At 48.9% G+C, this 20226-nt stretch overlaps 1 protein-coding gene across 3 annotated transcripts in view; it reads right to left on the bottom strand.

Annotated features, from left to right (window-relative positions):
• Nucleotides 1-840: 840 nt before the first annotated feature.
• The window catches only part of ASS1 (argininosuccinate synthase 1), a 170160-nt gene continuing 150774 nt past the window's right edge, over nucleotides 841-20226 (bottom strand). Inside the window, exons 14-16 of one of the 3 annotated variants that reach the window (XM_048513506.1) lie at nucleotides 11459-11524; nucleotides 8681-8711; nucleotides 841-1473 (exon numbers count right to left, since the gene is read on the bottom strand). In XM_048513506.1, coding sequence (XP_048369463.1) covers nucleotides 1456-1473; nucleotides 8681-8711; nucleotides 11459-11524 — 115 coding nt within the window. In that variant the 3' untranslated portion in view covers nucleotides 841-1455. Of the gene's footprint in view, nucleotides 1474-4119; nucleotides 4566-8489; nucleotides 8712-11458; nucleotides 11525-20226 lie in introns of those variants that run through there. The other 2 variants (XM_048513507.1, XM_048513504.1) reach the window with 2 other exon arrangements.

The following is a 20226-nucleotide window of genomic DNA, read 5'->3' as shown; positions in this document are numbered from 1 at the left end:
ACCTTCTGCCAATATGCTATCACTTCCGCTAGGAGAGCCAGCAGATGAGATATCGATTGAAAGTGACCCTGGAGGAGCCCCTTCCTCCCAGCCTGAGAGGCTTACAGATCAGTCCTGCCACCGGCACTGCTAGTCGGAGCTACAGGCAAACCGGAAGGTCACACAACAGCTGCCTGCTCCCAAAAGTCTCTGGGCTCAGCTGGCTGCAGATGTCTGTTGCTGATGGTGAGGGGAAGAAGGGTTGATAGTCGCTAACTCAGGTGGCCTGGGAAGTGGGGGGCGGGGGATGAGCAGATTAATGGAGGAGAGACCCATCAATGCTTACCAGCCGTAGTGGCTTAGTGAGACTTCCATGTGTAGAGGCAATTGTGGTGGAAAGGGGAGAGACTGGGTGACAGTTGCGGCTTCTGCACCCCAGTCTTGGATCTTCTGTGGCATCTGAAGGGCCACTTTTGAAAAAAGGATGCTGGGTTAGATGGACCACTGGTCAGATTCAGCAGGGATATTTTTTAAATAGTTGAAGGAGACTGTGGAGAGAGAGTTCAAGAAAAAGGCAGAAGTGCTCCAAATGGCTCAATATGAGGTTTATACATATATACATACATAAGCCTTTATTGGCATAGTCAGAAAAAAGTTACATGAATCGGGAACAATTGCATGGATACATGATAGATAAAAGGCCCCACGGGGAGCACAACAAATACGTTCTACTGGGAACTCTCAACTATCTCCGCAATGAAATTGGCGATCTCTTCACAAAGACCGGGGTCCGAGTTGTTTAACAATAGAGATAACCTAGTCAGATCAGGCAGCTCAGATTGGAAGAAAAAATGCAGGTTGGTATATTTAGATCTGATGTTATCAAATCTGGTGCAGTGCAAGAGTTGGTGAGTCAGGGTTTCGACCACATTGAGTTTGCAACTGCATAGCCTTGCTGATTTATATGAGTTTTATAGCAGTTCTTCATCCCCCCCCCCTGCAAAAGATCATTGGGATCAAGGGCACTTTGGTGAGAGGCCAGCAACTGTGTGACAACCTCCTTCTCATGAGAACGCAAAGGTGGGGATTGTGCACTAGCAATCAAAGTTGTGAACAATGCACAAACCATGGCTAGCAATCAGTAGAACAGAATAGCTTCATACTTTATTCAATCACTAGTGTGAACAGAGTCTACAAATGGGGCTATGAGACAAATAATGGCCCAGTCTCCACAAATATATGTCAAAGCATACAATCATTCAACAATTCACAACAATGAAAGCTTCTCTAAGCTCAACAGAAAACCCACAACGAGCTGCCACCATCCGGTAGCATCTGGCTTCGATAAATCTTTGAGGGCTTGTGGGCACGTGGGATCTTCGATGAAAATATGCAAATTAACAAAACTATACATGTCTACATCCAGAGGGGGCTTCCATCTTACTTACTTTCAAAGCACATAAAATTTCTCCAAAGCTAGATGTTCTGACAATTCTGTAAAGAGAAATACAAATACCATCATAGCACCTATTTAAACACAGGGAGTCTATCTTCGTATTTGCGAGGGAAGGCAGCAACAAAAAGAACCAAGACATTTTAAGTCAGCTAATTACCAGTTTGGACTGTGTTATTCTCTGTGCTGCTGTTTCTTGCTGCAAAATGTCCTTGAAGCCAGAGAGTGTTGACAGTCATTTAAAGGAATGTGGCGCACACACCTGAGTGCAGGTGTTTGCAATTAAAATTGTATAAGTTATCTAAGGCAGAAAACTCCATTAAGTCCTGTGGATTATTACTTACTAGTGATGTACAAAAGGTTTGTTCCATAGCAAGGCATACTTATGATTCTATAAAACAACAAGATACAAATGCTATTATGATTCATACACAAACATGGAAAATCTATCCTCATTTGTATACAAAAACATCAGGACAAAACTGATAATTTCTTTATCTCAGAAAATAACCAGTCTTGACCGCATGGTTCTCTGTGCTCCTGTCTCATGCCATGACTTGTCCTTGAAGCAAGAGAGCACTAGCAGTGAGACACTAACGCCTGAGTGCAGGTGAGGGAAATTCAAGTGGTCTGAGCCACCAAAAGGCAGGAAAATCCAGACTGGCGTTCAGACCTGTGAGTTGGACAGCTCATAATCTGTGTACGTATTTCTTGTTGAACGTCTTTTTCTTCCACCAAAGCCAACCCAAAGAAGCAAAGAGGTTCAGGCTTGTGCTGTCGTTGGTTGGACAAAATGTTCTACTAGCCAGGCTTGAACTCCATTCATGATACAGAAACTTGCTGGGTGACCTTGGGCTAGACACACATTTTCAGCCCTGACCCTGGCTGGAATTTGGATGGGAGACCACCAAAGAATGCTTCATTTATAGCCCATCCATCTCCCCAGTAGGGACCCAAAATCGCTGATGTCATTCTCCTCTCCTCCATTCTCCTCTCCTCCATTTTAGGTTAGGCTGGGGGTTTTGGTGGCCCAAGATGAAGCCATCAAGCTTCCATGGCAAACTGGGGCTTCAATATTGGGTCTCCCAGACCTTAGTCCAACATTTTAACCCCTGGGCCACATTGGCTGCCTCTCACGGGCTTCCACTTCAGTTGTTCCCACGGATCAGCATTTTGTAAATCAAAACTTGGCAATCTTATATTGCTTCCCACTGTAGGGATTTGACCATCTGCAGTGGGTGCTGTCATGTTCCTAAGAGCAGAGCTTCATCTTTTCCTTAGGAACTAAGTTGTAGGAAGGGAGTAGAATATTGTGCCTGTGACCTTCTGTCCCTGGCCCCTCTCACTGGACGGGGGGCTTGCTCCTTCCCCAACAAGTTGAGTTAATTGTGGCCTAGAACTCAATAGGAGTCATCTTAGTTTCTGTTTCAGGGGCATGTTTGTGTGAATGAACAGGCCAATCCAGAATCCCAGGCAAGCTGAGAAAGGTGCTACTGTTGTGCTGCTACCTCCAGAGGGCTTTCTGGCAGTGGCGTATCTGCCTAGGGACAAGGGGTACCCCTTGTCCCCGGGCGCCATTTCTGGTCACGTGGGAAGCGCAAAATTGCCCCCCCACATGACCAGGAAGTCCTGCTGTCTTGTTTTCTCATGCCTTGACCCCATCCGAGGCACGCAAAAATGACGAGACTTCCAGCTGCCTCCAAGCGCCCTCAACCCTGCCCTGGATTCCCCCCTTCCTTCCCCCACCCCGCCAGCTGGGCTCCCAGCCAGCAGCCTGCAGTCTCTTCTGACCTCCCCTCCGGGCAGGCCAGAAGAGACTGCAGTCCTGGCCTCAGAGACCTTCTTTTATAAGCACTGAGGCCAGGGATGGGGCTTGGGGAGCAGGAAGTCCCACCCCTTCCTGCTCCCCAAGCCCCACCCCCCAGAAACGAAACCTAATGCAAAGAGTCTCTTTTCCTGCCAAACTAGTGATCCACCCTATAAAAGCCCTGCTCACCTTAAGCTCATGGCTCATTTCTAACTTGAACCTCCCTTGGTCAAGTTGGTGTGAGACACGATGCCGTCCTTCTACGGGATCTCTGTGCTGGCATAGAGTCCCTGCCTTCTACTTCGTCTGCTGCATTGGAACCATCAGGTAACGTATCACCCTGCTGCCTTCTCAATTCCCTCTCTATCATCCAAACCTATTTTTCTCACCTTTTTATAACTCTAGGAACTTGTGTGTATGTGCCTCCATATCTTCCTGTATGTGTGTTTGAAACCAAATTTATATAAACATTTTAAACTCAATTTGGACTACTTGTGTTACTCTGCGGAATGCTCCATGCTATATTTCCCCGTATGATAGTTTCAGTTCGAATTCCGCGTTTCTCCAGTTTACTCAGGAACTGTTGGTTTCCCATCAGTTTTCTACCAGCATGGCCAATTGGCCATGCTGACAGAGGCTGATGGGAATTGTAGTTCCTGAACATCTGGAGAGCCGCAGGTTCCCTACCCCTGGTCTAAAAGATCCCCTCCCAGTCTGCCTCTCGCATTGCCAAGTGAGCCATTTCCCCAAAGCATTGTCAAGCCGAGTTATTTTCCCCATCACTATTTTAAAGACATTTGTGTGCTGTTACACTCTTAGCAGCTGGTGGAGATTCCCTTAAAAAACATTCTTCTACTGTTAAACTGGGTCACATTATCCTTTCTGCTGTTCAGCTAATAATCTTTTTCTTCTGGCTACTACTGGCTAAATGGTGATTCTTCAATGGCTTTTGATGGCTGCTGAGGCAGAGCAACCTTCTGCCATGTGGACGGGAATTAAGAAAAGCAATGAGGCAGGTGAAAGCAAATGCACAGACCCCAGAAATATCTAGTTTTGCAACTTTTGGGGAGCTTTAAACGCATGCTTGTTTTCTAGGGGGTATGGAAAATATGGGGACATTTGAACTTCTGCTGGTTTGCCCCATGTCCTGCTCACTAATTGCCAGCAGAGAGCCAATTTTTCATCATGCTGTTCAGTTGTCTGTGAGCTTTGTATGGCAAGTCACCTCCCATGTATTTAAACACAAATGTCATTGTGTGAGAACAGGGAGTCCAACGGGAATATGTATTTTTCCTCCATGCAGATCCGTCTTTGCTGCATGTCGTTCTGTAGCCAATTAATAAATCAAGAGGAGTGAATCAGCATTCAGGTATTTATAACCACTGTACTTTTTTAAAAAAAGCCTTTTCTTTTGCAGTTTAAGTTTGCATTATTGACTTTATTTTGTGTATGCACATTTTTGTACAGACTTGTGTGAGTTGTAGTATCCACCCTGACCCCCATCATTTAGCTACCTGAACCGACTGTCCATTCACTTGGCAGAATCAGTTTCACTGGTGTAGTGTGGTGGTTAAGAGCAGTGCGCTCTGATCTGGAGAACCGGATTCAATTCCCCACTCCTCCATATGAAGCCTGCTGGGTGACCTTGGGCCAATCATAGTTCTCTGGGACCTCTCTCAGCCCCACCAACCTCACAAGGTGTCTGTTGTGAGATGGGGGGAAGGTAATTATAAGCTGCTTTGAGACTCCTTATGCTAAAGAAAAGTGCGGTATAAAAACGGACTTTTCTTCTTCTACTGTGTTGATCCAAAAGGAGTCAGCTTCAAGACAAAAAGAAATACAACACCATCCACGCAGCCCCTGAGTGGATGTAGAGCTGTTCAGCAGCTGCTCAGGTTGGCCAATGGTGAAATGAGAGTCAAGGCTGGGCTCGCAAGCAATTGTGGCTGTTGAAAACAGTCCCTAGAACCTCTACTGTACTTCAGTCACTGGAAAAGACTCCGTGGTCTTTGGATAATAATGGGTAATAATGCGAGGAAATGTTGAAGACAGTTGGAAAAGAGGAGGACCCCACCAAGAGATGGACGGACTCAGTAAAAGAAGCAACTGATCTGTTTGCAAGACCTGAGTGAGGCTGTTAATGGGTGGTCACCGAGTCATGTCAGAAGTGACTGGGTGGCATTTAATGCTTCTGAACAGGCCCTCTGTTCTTGTCCACCTCTTCCAGTGGTGGGATTCAGCCAGTTTGGGCCAGTTTGGGCAAACCAGTTGCTAAAAGCGGTCAGCTGCTCTGAGGTGCTAAAAGCCCTGTCCTTCCCTCTCCCAGGGAACGGGGAGGGAGGGGGCTTTCAGAGCCCCGCAGCAGCTGGTCACGAGCAGCCTCTCCCGAAGCCTGTGCCACTGGCCCAGAGATGTGTGGCCCAATCAGTGGGCAGGTGGACCCCCAAGGGGGCCTCCGGTGGCTGCAGCCCTGCTGGAGGCTGCTCAGGGCTCCAGGCAGCTGCCCTAGCCTGGGAAAGCCACCGCAGCCGGTGTGGCCTTCCTGGGCTAGGACAGTGGCTGAGAGGCCTGGGCAGCCTCCAGCAGGGCTGCAGCCGGCCGGCCCCCCATCAGGGCCTCCAGCGGCCACTGCCCACCCAGAACTCCCAGCCAATGCCAGAGAAAGGGCTCCCCAGACGGTGCTGCCAGCCCCTATGTGGACAGTCCACTCTGAGGCATGGCCGAGCAGCCAACCTGGGGGCACGTGGGCCAAGCTGCTGCGCCCCCTTCCCTCACCTCCCCCAGCCCAACATTGAAAAGGGGGGCAGCAGCCAGGTAAATGGGCAGCGGGGGGGGCGGCGGGGAGGGGGGCGAACCGATAGTTAAATATCAGGAGGCCTGTTTATATGGGGATTTTGCTATTGCTGCTTTCTGTATGCTGGGTGGTGGAGGAATGGGTTAATGGCATTGCTAACTGACTTTCAACTGTCTTCTGTATGATGTTATTCTGTACCAGGTGCTGCTCAAGGTCAGTGCCTGGCCATCTCTACTGTTATCTCTTTCACAGTTCCTTTTGGGCGCGCTTTCCCAGGATGGGGGGTGCAAGCTACTTTAACTACTGGGTTTTGCGCGGGCAAACCTCAGTTCTGGCTTGACCAGAGAAGATCCTCAAAACTCAATAAACTGCTGTTCTTATACACGAGTTTGTTTCAGTTTTTGGGATTCTGACATTAAACGATTAGAATTCAACCACTGGCCTCTACTTTCCCAAGGTGTAAAATGAGTCACTTTGGGGAAGGCCAAGCCTACCAGATGAGGGAGCAAGTCTACTTGTGGCCTTCGGCAAAGCCAAGCATTACACAACTCCTAGCTTTGAAGCAGTGGTGGGAGGGCAAGAAAAGGGCCTGGATTCTTGCCCCCTTCCCCATTTTAATTCCAGGCTGCTCCAGGACCTGCAGCGCCTCCACAGGGAAGAAGGCAGATGGGTGGGAAAGAGGGGCGCACCAGGCATTCTAACAGTCACCAGCCCCCAAAACTCTTATCCCCTTGCGAGTGCGTAGAACATGCCCCAAGCATCCCTCCTCCCACCCCGAAGTCTCCCATGCCCAAAGCCTACCATGGCCCCTGTCACGGGGCGGTTCTTGAAAGGAGGGGTGGGAAGATACAGCGTTGGAACATCCTACAGCTGGAAGAGTGGAGGGGGCCTCAGCTGAGAGGAGGGAGATTGGAAAGGTCAAGAAAGGTTGCGGGGGGGGGAGTGTCTGTGTCTCCCACTGCAGAGAACCTGACCTATTTGAACATCTCCTCAGGAACCTTTAGCTCTCCCAACTAACAGCTGCAATTTCTGCCTATAATTCCCAAAGCCTAAAAAAAGCCCAAAATATTCTGAGAGACCCGTTCCTCATCCAAGCAGCATTAACTCTCTTTTGCACTGTGACCATCCGCAGATTCGGCATTGTGTCTTATCAAAATCTAGGGACAAAGAGGCTTTAGCTGATGCAGCTTCTACTCTAGAGCTGTGGCTATGCTAAACTCCGCGGCTTCGTGTTGATGTGTTTGGGGCTGTGTAGGGATGGCTGGAGGAAGGGGACAGTGAGGATGGGGTATGAGTCTGAAATTGTGTGCATCGAGGAATGCTGCTGTAAATTTCGTTGTGCGTGCACAATGACAATAAATGCTTATGCTTATTCCGCAGAGGCCAAAATCAGCGGTGTCAGGATGGTAAAAACTTAATTTGGGGGGAGGATTCCACACAGCTACCGCTGTTGACGTGAAGCCGCAACAGCCTATTTCCCCCAAACTGGCGTATTATCTGACTCGCTAAACAAGCGAGTCTTTTAAAAAACATACTTCTGCAACTAGCACCAAGCAAACAGCTGGGCAGGAGGTACTTCTGCTTCGGCTTTGCTTGCGTGTGTGTTTTTTAACATTTCTAGCTCACTTTTGCATAGCCATGCGGGCGCACAGGGTAGTATCGGGGGTCTTGCCGGATGTCAACGTAGCTGTGGGGGTTCATGTGTGCAGTCCTGCATAGATACACAGGAATGGATGGCCAATGGGAGCAGCAGTGGCGTAGTGGCTAAGAGCAGGTGCACTCTGATCTGGAGGAACCAGGTTTGATTCCCAGCTCTGCCGCTTGAGCTGTGGAGGCTTATCTGGGGAATTCAGATTAGCCTATGTACACACGCCAGTTGGGTGACCTTGGGCTAGTCACAGTTCTTTGGAGCTCTCTCAGCCCCACCCACCTCACAGGGTGTTTGTTGTGAGGGGGGAAGGGCAAGGAGATTGTAAGCCCCTTTGAGTCTCCTGCAGGAGAGAAAGGGGGGATAGAAATCCAAACTCTTCTTCTTCAACAACAACAAAAAGCCGCCACGCCTCCATGCGAAGGTCCCGTGGCCTGGCCATTTTGTGTGCTTCTCACGGGACGCCTGGCCATGCAAACGCCCCGGGGCAGCTGTGCCTCCGTTTCCGCTGACTGCACTCCACTGTTTTTGGCTCGTGCAGAATCCGCCTGAGAGCCATTTCTTCTGTGCAGTTGAGCCTTCCCCATCTCCTGCAGACGCCCCTCTTTGCCCACTGACCAGGGCCTCCGCCTCCTCTCTCTCACACACCCAGATCTAGCCTTGAGGTTGACTAAGAACAGGAGAACAAGGAACGAGAAGCAGCAAAAGATGGGGGGGGGGGGAAGTCCCACATATTAAAATGTAGAAACAATACGATGGATCTTTTAATAAGATCTCTGTGTAGAAAACAGATGACACGCCCCTCTTGTCTGCTGAACACTCTTTATTTGCTGTGCCATTGAAGAGTGCAACAAAACTATCGCACTGTCTGTGGGTTTGGGGAGATGAGGAACAGTTACCCAGAACTGCCAGAATTAGTGACAATGTCTGGGAAATCACAGGAGGGGAGGGGATGAGCCCGCCACGCATTAATTGTCATTAGTTCTGAACTGAGCTGACCTTGTCTTGGAGTCGATGATATTCTTTCAGCCTGTAAATGGGGTGGGAAGAAAATTAATTCATTATGAATTAACATTAACAACAAGCAAATCTGAGGCAATTAAGTTCAATGAAACAAGGAGGGGGGGTGGAAATGCGAGCGTTTCTCAAAAGATGCGCAGATTCTGCATTCTTCCCTCCTCCCCTAATTGACTGCTGCGTAATTAATTCATCAGAAGGGAATAAAGTGATGTACATAATTGCACAGAACAAAGAAGTTAACAGGTATGGCACGGGGCAGCAGAGAAAGAGCCCACCATACGAATGTGTCATTTCATGGGGATTTTTTATTCATTGGCTCCCATGTTGCAGAGGGACACTTAGGAGGACAACTCAAATGCCAGAGAGAAGTTTGTAGGCAGGGTTGGTTAGCAAAGGTCTCTGTTGTAGGAAATTCAGTGACTGTGCAGTTATGGACATTTTGCTCTTTTCTTCATGCCATTTGCTGTCACAAGATATGGAGCTCCTTCATGAAGCTAGAAAACTAGGTTTTCAGGGACCAGCCCCCCCCCCCAGTTTTCTGTGTGCATTTAGGGGGGGGATATGTACCCATCTGCCCTCTGAAGGGGTACAGCCAAAGAAGGGCTCTGGCATAGGATTCTCCTGAATGTGTAGCTTGGCCCTGATTAACGTCCCTGCGTGTCAAAAAAGGGAGCAGATGGATGAATGAAACTAAAGGTGAAACTGGATAAAAATGCAGAGTTATATTGCTCAGACTTGGTTTTTTTTAATCAACATTCCCAATTATGAATGCGGATGGCATTTCAAAGGTATTACACTTTAGTAACAACCGTAAAAATATTGCCTGATGTCTGAAGGGCTCCTTGGTGCCTCCAGGAATTGCCCAGTCTGGCACTGGCAACTCTCAGTGGGAGGAAGGGGCAGACAACCAGCAAGGAGCAACCAGACCAGGCTTGGTGGAAACAGCATTTTGGAACACAGGAGACAGCTGCTAGTGCCAACCTCCTCTTCTTGGACTCGGCTCAGTTTCTGAAGCAGGTTGGTCAAATCGCCACCCGCGGTACCCAGATGCAATGAAGTCTTGTAAGTTCTTTTGCCCCTACCTGTGGTTTCAGCTAAGCTCGCTTTAGTTGGCTAAGAGAAAGCCCCAACCTGCTGGAGCCCCAGATGGAAGAAAAGGAGGAGGAGGGCATGCCCCATTGTAGATACCAGTGGAGCATTCTAGGGCAGGGCAAACTGGCCCTTTAATCCTGGTGGGCCACTGGGCAGCTGTCAGGGGGATGCTATCTAGGTGATGGAGATACATTCCCAGAATTATGCAACTGCTTAAAATATCAAATTGCTGCATCTAGAAAGATATATGTAAATAGCCCGCTTTATGTATCCACTGCCACTTGTGCATTCTTTCCTTGATCTTAACTTTATGGCTTCACATGCTTGTAGACAACTAGGCTTCCCCTGGTACTCCTGTGCCATGGGAACTGTGTTACATCCACTATCTCATAGGGCAGGAAGCCAGGTGGCTTTCTCTTACTACCTGCCACCGACCTTGGGGCACCTTTGCTCCAAAGACTGTTTTTCACAAACTTTGGGGAAAACGGGGGGCGGGGGGATTAAAAGGGACTGTGAATGCCAGCTTCGTCAGAATGCCAGCTTCGATGCCTATTCAATAAACGCTACTGATCAATACTTCAGAGTCCATTTATTGGCTTAAAGTTCTGAGACCTAACAGCAGCCAGGAAGAAGCCGTGACTCTGCCCTCACTGGATTAGCCATGAGCCCCTCTCCCCCCTGCCCACTGCATTGCCACTGGCACCAGGAGCCAGGCCTGAGAAAAGCAGGCAATGCAGCCCCATGGGGCCCACTCTGCCCCTGCTCTCATCACCCTAGATGGTCCAGGTCAGCCTCATCAGATGTCAGAAGCCAAGCAGGGTCAGCCCTGGCTAGTCTTGGATGGGAGATCACTGAGGAAGTCCAGGGTTGCTGTTCAGAGGCAGGCAAGGGCAAACCGCCTCTGAATGTCTCCTTCCTTGACATTCCTTCAGGGTTGCCAGAAGTCAGCTGCAACTTGATGGCCTTTTCCGCTGCCACGCGTGTAGTCTGCCCTGGCCCTGACGGCCTGGCCAGTCCAATCTCGTCAGATCTCAAAAGCCACTCCGGTTAATATCTGGATGGGAGACCACAAAAGGAAGGCAGGCAGCAGGCAAGGGCAAACCACCTTTGTTTGCAGCGATGGCCTTGAAAATCTCATAAGAGGTTGGTTGCCAGAATTCGGGTGTGACTCGAAGGCACTCTGCCCCACCACTTGCCCCTGCTCTGGTGCCCAAGAGTGCCCACGGATACCTGCATGTTGCTTTCCCATTAGTTAGTTAGTTGATTTCTATCCCTCCCTTCAAATGCATCCCAGGGCAGGTTACAACAAAAAAATTTTGGAAATCCTCTCACTTGTACAAGAAGTTTGATCTAAAACACACAGTGCTTCTATTCCTGAAAAGAAGCCCTGAAGTCCCCTTAGACAAACGGAATGACTGGCATTGGATCTTGGCCCTTGAATCTGGCATTATATTCAACCCTGTTGCTTTAATCCACTTTAAAAGTCTTTTTATTTATCTTTTTGCACATAGTAAGTGCTCAAGCTGAATGTCAAATACAAAAGTTCACCCTGTATCCAGTATTTCAAAGCGTTGCCTGGTTTAAAGATTGTTTTGTTCCCGGCTGACTGCGTTTGCAGAAATAGACACAACTGGCTTGAACACAGCCTTGGGCCTCTATACAAACCTAAGGGAGTTGATGCTGATGAATCCAGTAGCGTCAGATGGCTCATAATTCCCCTGGACATCCATGCTACATGAAGAGAAGACAAATGAACCTGTTAGCCAGTCCAGCAGAGAGGATTTGGGACAAGCTGGGGGGGGGGGGGGGGGAAACTACCCCTGACTGCTTGTCCCAGAATATGTCCCAGAATACGTGCAACAAGACACCCAATGGAACAGTTCTCTTGTCTCCATGGAAACAAATGGCAACTATTCATGTATATGTGCAGAAGTACAGTGATATATTTGGGGATACCTTCAGAGCTGAGGTTATACCTGCTTTCTGCACTTGGTGACCCCCACCCCGAGAATTCTGCTTACTCCTCCCTTTAGAGGCCCCACCCCTTCATCTGCAAAGGCCAGTGATGGTGAACCACCGAGACGCTGTCAAAAAGGACACGCCACAATGTTTTGGGTGACACTCCAGTGCTCACCAGCACCCGACAACAATTATTCTCTGAGTCATTTTTGTAATTATTTGATGTTTCTTTATGTCAGTCCTAGCACCACACATGATTGGACTGTATTTTTAAAAATAAATGAATATGTAAAGAATTGGTTCTCTTTTGTTCTGGGAGGAGGGTGAGTGCCACGGCAGCAGAGTCAAATTAAGCATTTTCTGATTTATTTTTTACACACTGAGCCCAAAAGATTTGCCATCGCTGGGATATCCTGAGTTCTCTTTCTTCCTGAGTTCTCTTTCTTGGTCATGGACAAACCATTGAGAGAACTGGCCCATACATATTGAAGAAGAAGAAGAAGAAGAAGAAGAAGAAGAAGAAGAAGAAGAAGAAGAAGAAGAAGAAGAAGAAGAAGAAGAAGAAGAAGAAGAAGAAGAAGAAGAAGAAGAAGAAGAAGAAGAAGGAGGAGGAGGAGGAGGAGGAGGAGGAGGAGGAGGAGGAGGAGGAGGAGGAGGAGGAATTCTAAAGAGCAGCTAATCATATCTGGAAGAAGGAAGGGGGTGCCCCTGGAAGTGCAGCGACATCTTTCAAATGCACCCGCACCCCTGCAATTTCTACATGAGCTAGGCTGAGAGCTGCCCCCTTTGTTAAAATGTTTTTCCCCTCTATGTGTACTAGCACCACATGCCGTCCAGCGTGCCTTCACCATGGCACCTTAGTGCCAGGGGTGTGTGGCCTATAGGGACATGGGGTCCCCCATTTCCACAGGCACACACCTGCTGTCCCCAGGCCCTGGGGACAGCAGGAACCGGCCTGCAGAGAGGGAGGGATCAGTCCAAGCCCCACCCCAAGCGTGGGGGTGGGGGCGCCCGAAGGAGGTGTTGCCCCCAGGTGCCATTTCCCCTCGATACACTTCTGCTTAGTGGTCCTGCTCATGTGCACTGATGAGCACTCACTCTGGAGTTCCGCCGCAGATGTTGATCCCCACGTGGTGATTTGCCTACTCAAGACCATGCTGAGACAACAGAAACCTTCAGGGTGACAGCAAAGTTTGAAAGGTAAGAACTTCTTCAAATGAACTCCCGCCCGACTGCAATGTGCTGATGACGGGGGCCAGAAAAAAGGTGAGGACTTTGCAGGGGTCAGGAGACCCAGGTCTTCCATCAGAGAGCCGGGCTGCTCCAGACGCCAACCTGAATGACAAAGCCACCTCTGTTCACTCCTTCTTGAAGAACAAAAGGTGGTGAACCCATACAGAGAGGGGCCCAGATCCTGGCAGAGGAAGAGCTTACGTTCCCAGAGATCAGTCTTTCTATGGCATCTTCCTGAAGGGCACCAACCCGTTGAAAGGGACCCTTTGTTAGGGTGAGCAGCACATCCCTATTAATTGTAGAGCCATAAAATGCACACCACAATGCTCGGTGGCTCCAAGGTCTTAGACGTAACCTTCCCGCTCTCCCCCCACCTCACGTTAACTCCCCACCCTCCTCCCCCATCTCTCAAAAGATAGAGAGCAATTCACTTTACTAGGTATTAAGAAGGAAGGTCTCTTCACTTTGTGGCTCCTCATTATCTGACACCACAATTCCACTTTCCAGAGCAGGTAAAACAAAACGAAATGCTGCCACTGTGCATCGCTTCTCAACCAAACAGCCTCCTCTCCAAGGTTTCTCATTTCAACTGAAAGCCTGTGTGTTGCTGCTCTTTGCTGCCTCCATGAGCTCTCTATAAGTTTTCACAACAGAGGCAGAACTGATGGGACCTGCAACTCCACCTCCACCAAACAAAGAACGGAACTGATAAATACAGCCAAACTTTCATCCCTATAAAAGGTCCTCTCTTAACTGGGGACAGAGCTTTCCAACTGGATACGAACAGGGGACAGTTCCTCTCCCCTATAGATGCTGTTTGGGGGTGAAAGGAAAAAATGGTCTGTCTGTGATTAGCATCTGATCATTTTGTCAAGGAATGCATGCAGTGTTAGAGGTGTGCAGAGAAGTGGCAGCCACACCTATTAAAAGATAAAGGTGAATGTTTATTAAGAGATCTACATTTTAGATGGGAAAGCTGACAAACAGGGATGGTCTGCAGCTACCTTGCTAACTAGGGAAGCAAGGAGAGGAGACTTCTGAGGAGGAGGAAGTCAGACCTGGTTCTGCAATCCCGTCTGGCTGCACATGGCTGTATAGATTCTTCTTCTTCTTCTTCTTCTTCTTCTTCTTCTTCTTCTTCTTCTTCTTCTTCTTCTTCTTCTTCTTCTTCTTCTTCTTCTTCTTCTTCTTCTTCTTCTTCTTCTTCTTCTTCTTCTTCTTCTTCTTCTTCTTCTTCTTCTTCTTCTTCTTCTTCTTCTTCTTCTTCTTCTTCTTCTTCTTCTTCTTCTTCGATACTTAGGTACTTAGATAGACTGCGTCTGACTGTTGCACTTGACTTTGCTCTACTGAAGTAGATTCACTGAAATCTGCTTTCTCTTTTTTATTAATATAGATCACGTTGCAGATTTTTAATACATCTGTTTCTGGACTGAGGATTCTGTGTTATCTGTACCCAGAGCATATGCTACAAAAATTCCTTCCTCAGCATTATAATCCACCTTAGAGTGCTTTTCCATTGGGATGCAAGCATATGCTTTTGATCAAAACATTCTCAAATGATGCACACTGAATTTGTATCCAAATCAAAGTTAATAAGATGTGCTGCTTGCACCCTTTGTAGGGCTTTGCAGGTAAGCTGCTGTATAAATAGCTTCTCCCCAATATATATATCTCAGTTAGGGCTTGGTCCTTGCGTTCTGCAAGCCCATTCAGTTCTGGGCTAAAAGGCACAGTCAGGTGATGTTCTGTTCCATGTTCTCCTTTCCTATATATTCATTTCAATTATCAGTACATATAGCAATTGGCATTTTCTGGAATCTGTTACTGACCAAAATTTGTCCAGTGCTTGGCTTTTCTGTCTAAGAAAGTAGGTAATAGTATATCTTGAAAAATCATCTACAATGGCTAGCAAATACTTGTTCCCAGATTGGGTTTGCTTTTTAAAAGGTTTGCAGATATCACTTTGTGCTAATTCCAGAGGATATTGGGTTCTCCCCCTGCTGGAAAGTTTCAAAAAACTTGGCCTGACCTTTGCCTTAATGCAAATTTCACATCTCTCTTCTTGTGGGCATTTAATAATTTGCATATTTTTAGTTAAATTCCGGCATTCAACTTCCTTGATTGTGTCCAAAGGGTCTATGCCATAAATTTAAGCACTGTTTCTGAGCACATCTCTGAACAAGATTCACTTTCTGCATGCTCAGATCAAGGTGATACAAGCCATCTCTTTGTGTGCCCTTAGCAATCAATTCTGGCCCATGTGATATTAGACATGTTTCACAAAATGAAGTAAGCATTCTCTTCTCTGCTAAAACACATTGAAATTAGGTTGTTTGCAAGTGGCTGGACAAAGAGGCAATTTGTAATGGTAAACTCTCTCACAAATCGTCCTGGCAGCAACCATTCAATTGTGTCTTGCCCCACCCTATCACTTTAACAGAGTGATCATTTGCTACATATAGCATTTTTTGTTTCATCCAAAATGCCAAAAAAAATGTCTCCGCATAAATAATTGCTTGAGCAGTGTTCAAGAAACCATGGGAGCACTTGGTACTCGAACTGGCCATACCGGGTGTTAAAAGCAGTCAAATGTTCAAAGCCTTCAGCTATCCACACCCGGTAATAGGCCTCCCTAAGGTCCAGCTTGGTAAAAATCTTTCCAGAGCCCAAGGCTGCCAACAAGTCCTTAATCAGGGGCAATGAATACTTGTTTGACATTGACTCAGCATTCAAACCATGATAATCCATGCAAAGTCTACGAGTACCATCCTTTTTCTTTACAAACAGGACAGGGGCTGCAAAGATACTTTTGGTGGCCTCACAGATGAAATCCTGAGCCAAGTTCCTATCCAGAAACTCCCAAAGTGCCTCATCCTCCGGGGGACTCATCTGGTACCGTCCACCCTGTAGGCAACTTGGCCCCCAGAATAGCTCAATTTGACAATCGGTTGCACGATGGCGGGGGGGGGGGGCAACTGATCACATTCCGACTCTTCAAACATCCTGCCCAAATCCAAATACGGAGCTGGGATGGTAACTTTCATCGCAGAACCCGCCAAAGCCAGTTCAGATGCAGCAAATGTCAAGGGCAGGTTTCCCCATGTGGTTACCGCAAGGCAGGTTGGTGAAACAAACCAGCTGGTCAACCCAACGGACTGTGGGATCATGATCCCGCAGCCAGGACATTCCCAGAACTATTGGGTGTCTCACAGTAGGAGCGATGATAAAACTACGATGCTCCCAGTGTTCCGAGCAGCACAGGAATACCTTCTCGGTGCGGTGGCGAGCGGGCGCACCCCCTAAGGGACTGCCATCCATCTGAACAAAGGGGATGGGGCTTTTCAATGGGACCAGTTCCAAGCCCAGCTCCTCGGCCACCTCAGGCCTCATCAAGCAATGGGAACACCCGGAGTCCATCAAAGCACGAGCAATAACCAGAGAATTCTTAGACGGATTGGACAAGTAGGTGTCAAGGACGAGGGGGGGAACTCCTTCACTCACTCGTCCATTGGCATTGTTATTTGGAGCGGCAGCCAACTCTGTCACTAGCGCATGACTGGGTTCCTCATCCTCGGAGTCCGCAGAGGACAGATCGGGCCCCGCCACAGCCTTCATGCTGCCCTTCTTTGGTTTAGGTGGCTTGGTGGTGGCAGGCTTCCTTCCAGACTTAGATGGGGCAGCTGGAGGAGGCTTGGAGGGGCAACTGGCCGCCATGTGGCCCTGACCCCCACAGTAAAGGCACAAGCCCAGGCGGCATCTACGATCCGAAACCAACTCAGCGGGGCCGGGGGGTGCCTCACAGGTTGCATCTTGGTCACAGGTGATGGAGTGGCCCGGCGCCCAGACAAGGCACGGGCATCCAGTGTCTTCAATTGCCTCAAATGTGCCGCCACATCCCCGGCTATGTCGATCCATTATCTCAGGTTGCGGGGCGCCATGTTGAGTACCGTCCAATCACGAATCTCAGGACTGAATGCCACCTGAAACTGCTCCACCAGCATACAATCTAGCCAGTCGCTGAGCTTGCTGGCCAATACCCAAAACTTGCTGGAGCACAAAAAATAAGGCAGCTTAACTGGGTTGCCATCAAAACAGGCCGAAAGCCTCAGGAATTGAAAACCAGCTGGGGGGGCGTTGTGATGCAGGAGACCCTGCATCACGTCTATCCAGTAAGGAATACGGCAGGCCTGACAGTCCACTGCCAACAGGAGCCTGTGGTGGAGGCAGGGGCCCACCCGGAACCGCCTGGAGAGCCGCCACACATTGCTCCGCGGCCGTTGGTACGCCTGGTACAGCAGGGCCTGTTCACATTGATAGTCCTCCCAAGCCTGCAGTCGACAACGATCCAGATGTTCCTGAACAGGCGTCTCCCCAAGAGGGACCCCCTCACTGGCTGGCCTCAAGGGGAGATTCTCCCCAGCCTGTAGGTGGTGGCGATCCGACTCAGTCTGCTCTGCAAGGCAGTCAAAATCTTCCACTACCTGATCCTGATCGGTGTCTTGTTCGGGCTCTTTGTCGCAGGAATCTGGGGAACCTGAGCAGGAGCCAGCTGTCATTGCAGGGATCCGATGTCTTGGGGTACTTTGAGGCCCAGGTACTCATCAACTTGTTGTATACGGATACAGTGTCCACGACCTCCAACTGTGGGTGGATGGATGGACCCTCGAGGCTCCTTTGGCAACCACTGTCCGTTGTCCACCAGTTCCCATGGTGCATCAGGCACAGGGGATGATTGGTGGGACCGCTGGGACTTGCGCTCAAGCTCCAATTCCAGCTCAGCAGTGAGAGCCCTCAGCTCCATCAGTTGAAGACAGTACTGTCGTTCCTTTAGGTCTGCCTCAGTATTCAACTGCGGGACCTCCTCGGAACGTACACTGGACAGGTCAGCCACGTGAGCCGTCCCCAACAGTCTCCTGCTAGTTTGTAATCCATTGGACCAAGGGCTGTGGGGAGGCCGAAGCATCTAGACGTTCTGTCCATAGCAGCCCCCCCCCCCCCCGGGGGGCGTAATACTGGAAATCAGTAGGTGTCCGAAGAAACTTATAATCCATGGGTGGCCGGGTAGCTGTGGCCCCAACTACTTCAAGGGACTTAAAGTCAGAAACTCCCTTCTGCACAGGCTGGGAGATCTGAGAGGAGGACTGAGTATGCGAGGCTGCAGCCCCCATAACGTCCTCCTTAGAGTCTTTCATTCCAGACAAAGGAATCTTTGGGGAAAATAGTACAATCTTGAACAGTACGCCGGCAGAGATTGCACATCAAGGAGTTCTCGCAAAATGTAGCAAACGGAGACGATTCAATAGAATCTTCTTGAAAAAACAAAGATCTTTATTAAAAATGGCACGATTCACTCAGAGTCCTTGCGAGAACTGATTAGCAAAACTACAGACAGGCTTCAAGGGAACTTTTGCCCTGGCCCACTCAGACCTTTCACACACTGAGACAGGCCAGTCTGGGAAAGGCGCCAAGCAGAGATAAGATAAACAACAGGTGGTAGCACTAACCGTTAGCATTCCATTCCCCTCTTTACATAGAGAGGCTTTAGAGCCGTGGTGGCGAACCTTTGGCACTCCAGATGTTATGGACGATAATTTCTGGAAGGGGCTGATGGGAATTGTCATCCATAACATCTGGAGTGCCAAAGGTTCACCACCACTGCTTTAGAGAATTGACAAGGTAACTGGAGGCTCTTTGAATTCCCCCTCCAGTACCAGGTACCAGGCAGACAGCCACCAGCGCTGCCAGTTCCTGGCCCATTCCCAGGAGCCCAGGGACCCGCTACTGTGCTGCCCACTTCTGTGCAACCCACAGGACCAATGAGGCCACTGTGGGCTCCCTCAGTGATAGGGCCCCTCCATGGCATGGTGGGCAGAGAGTTGAAGGCCTCCTTTTATGAAACTGCTCAGAAGTTGCCTCATTTTATGATCCAACTGGTGGCCTTCGTGCACGACTGGGTGGCCTCGTTTGCATCCGAGAAGAGCTGGGTGCACTACGTGGGTGCGCTGCTGGAAGGGGAGGCAGCCGCCTGGCTCGTTACTTCCCAGTATGGTTGATGGAAAGCTGTGGCAGCCATTTTGTGGTGAGTTCTGCCTCCTGCATGTCCTGGTGGAACCTGGACGACTCCCAGATTTGCAACTGATCTCCAGCTGTCAGTTCTCCTGGAGAAAATGGCTGCTTCTGAGAATGGATTTAATGGCATTGTACCGTTCTGGGGTCCCTCCCCAAACCCCTCTCTCCCTTGTCCCTGCCCTCCAAATCTCCAGGAATTTTCCAATCTGCAGCTGGCCGCTCTACCTGTGGCGGCCATTTTGTGGATCTCCCCAACGCTCTGTAAGAATTCCCAAAGTACCCACAGGTTCAAATAAGTCAAAGACCCCTGATGGTGAAGGAGCCTTCGATTTCTCTGTCCTGCTGGGCCCATGGACAGCACTGGCAGGCCAAGTCTGGGGGAAATCTTGGAAAGGACTCCCTCAGTGCTATAGTTCCACTGAAGAGCCAGGAACAGTGATAGCCGCCACCTCCACTCCACTGCATCATAAGCAAGGAAATGAACCTGCAGCCATGAAGACTGTGTTTCATCTCCTCATTTGCTGGAGTTGTGCATGGTGTGGATTGGCTGAGGGCAGAGGAACTAACTCCCAGGATTTCTCTGCAGTCAAGGGCCTACCTCGAAGAGCAGTGAATTCCAGTTCACATAAACAGGGAATCTCAGGCCCACTAACGGCACCTCATTGAGCGAGACACCGATGGAAGTATTTTATAAGAAATATCCTTGCGACTTTAATAATTGTGAGATTTAAGCACACACACACACACACACTTGCACTCTATGCAAACAAAACCCAAACCAAGCTAGTTTCTTTACCATTCCCACCTTCCCCCGTAAGGGGAAGAAAATATCTCTGTTCCTTTTCCAGAAACTGCAAAACCCTTTTTTTTTTAATTTAAAAAAAATGAGAGAGTTTACAATGATTTTACCTCCCCTGACGGGCTGTAGAAAACCCTCTAAGCTTTTATTTTTGCTCATCCGAGTGGTTCTGACCTGCTCTATAATTACATTACTTTCTACCTACTGTGCGGAGGCATTTTTTGCACGATGTACCTCTCACAGCTCTCTCCCGGGTTCCCGTGATGCCGTCACTCAAATGCTTTTCAAACCAGCGATGTAGAAATCAAAAAGAAAAGAAAAATGGCTGGAGACGCAGAGAGAATAAGTGCTCCTGGTCTCTCCCCCCTTCTCT

The sequence above is a fragment of the Sphaerodactylus townsendi genome, linkage group LG12 (genome assembly GCF_021028975.2).
Source record: "Sphaerodactylus townsendi isolate TG3544 linkage group LG12, MPM_Stown_v2.3, whole genome shotgun sequence".
NCBI lineage: Eukaryota > Metazoa > Chordata > Lepidosauria > Squamata > Sphaerodactylidae > Sphaerodactylus > Sphaerodactylus townsendi.
The sequence above is the reverse complement of the archived record's forward strand: the minus strand, read 5'-3'. Positions and strand labels throughout refer to the sequence as shown.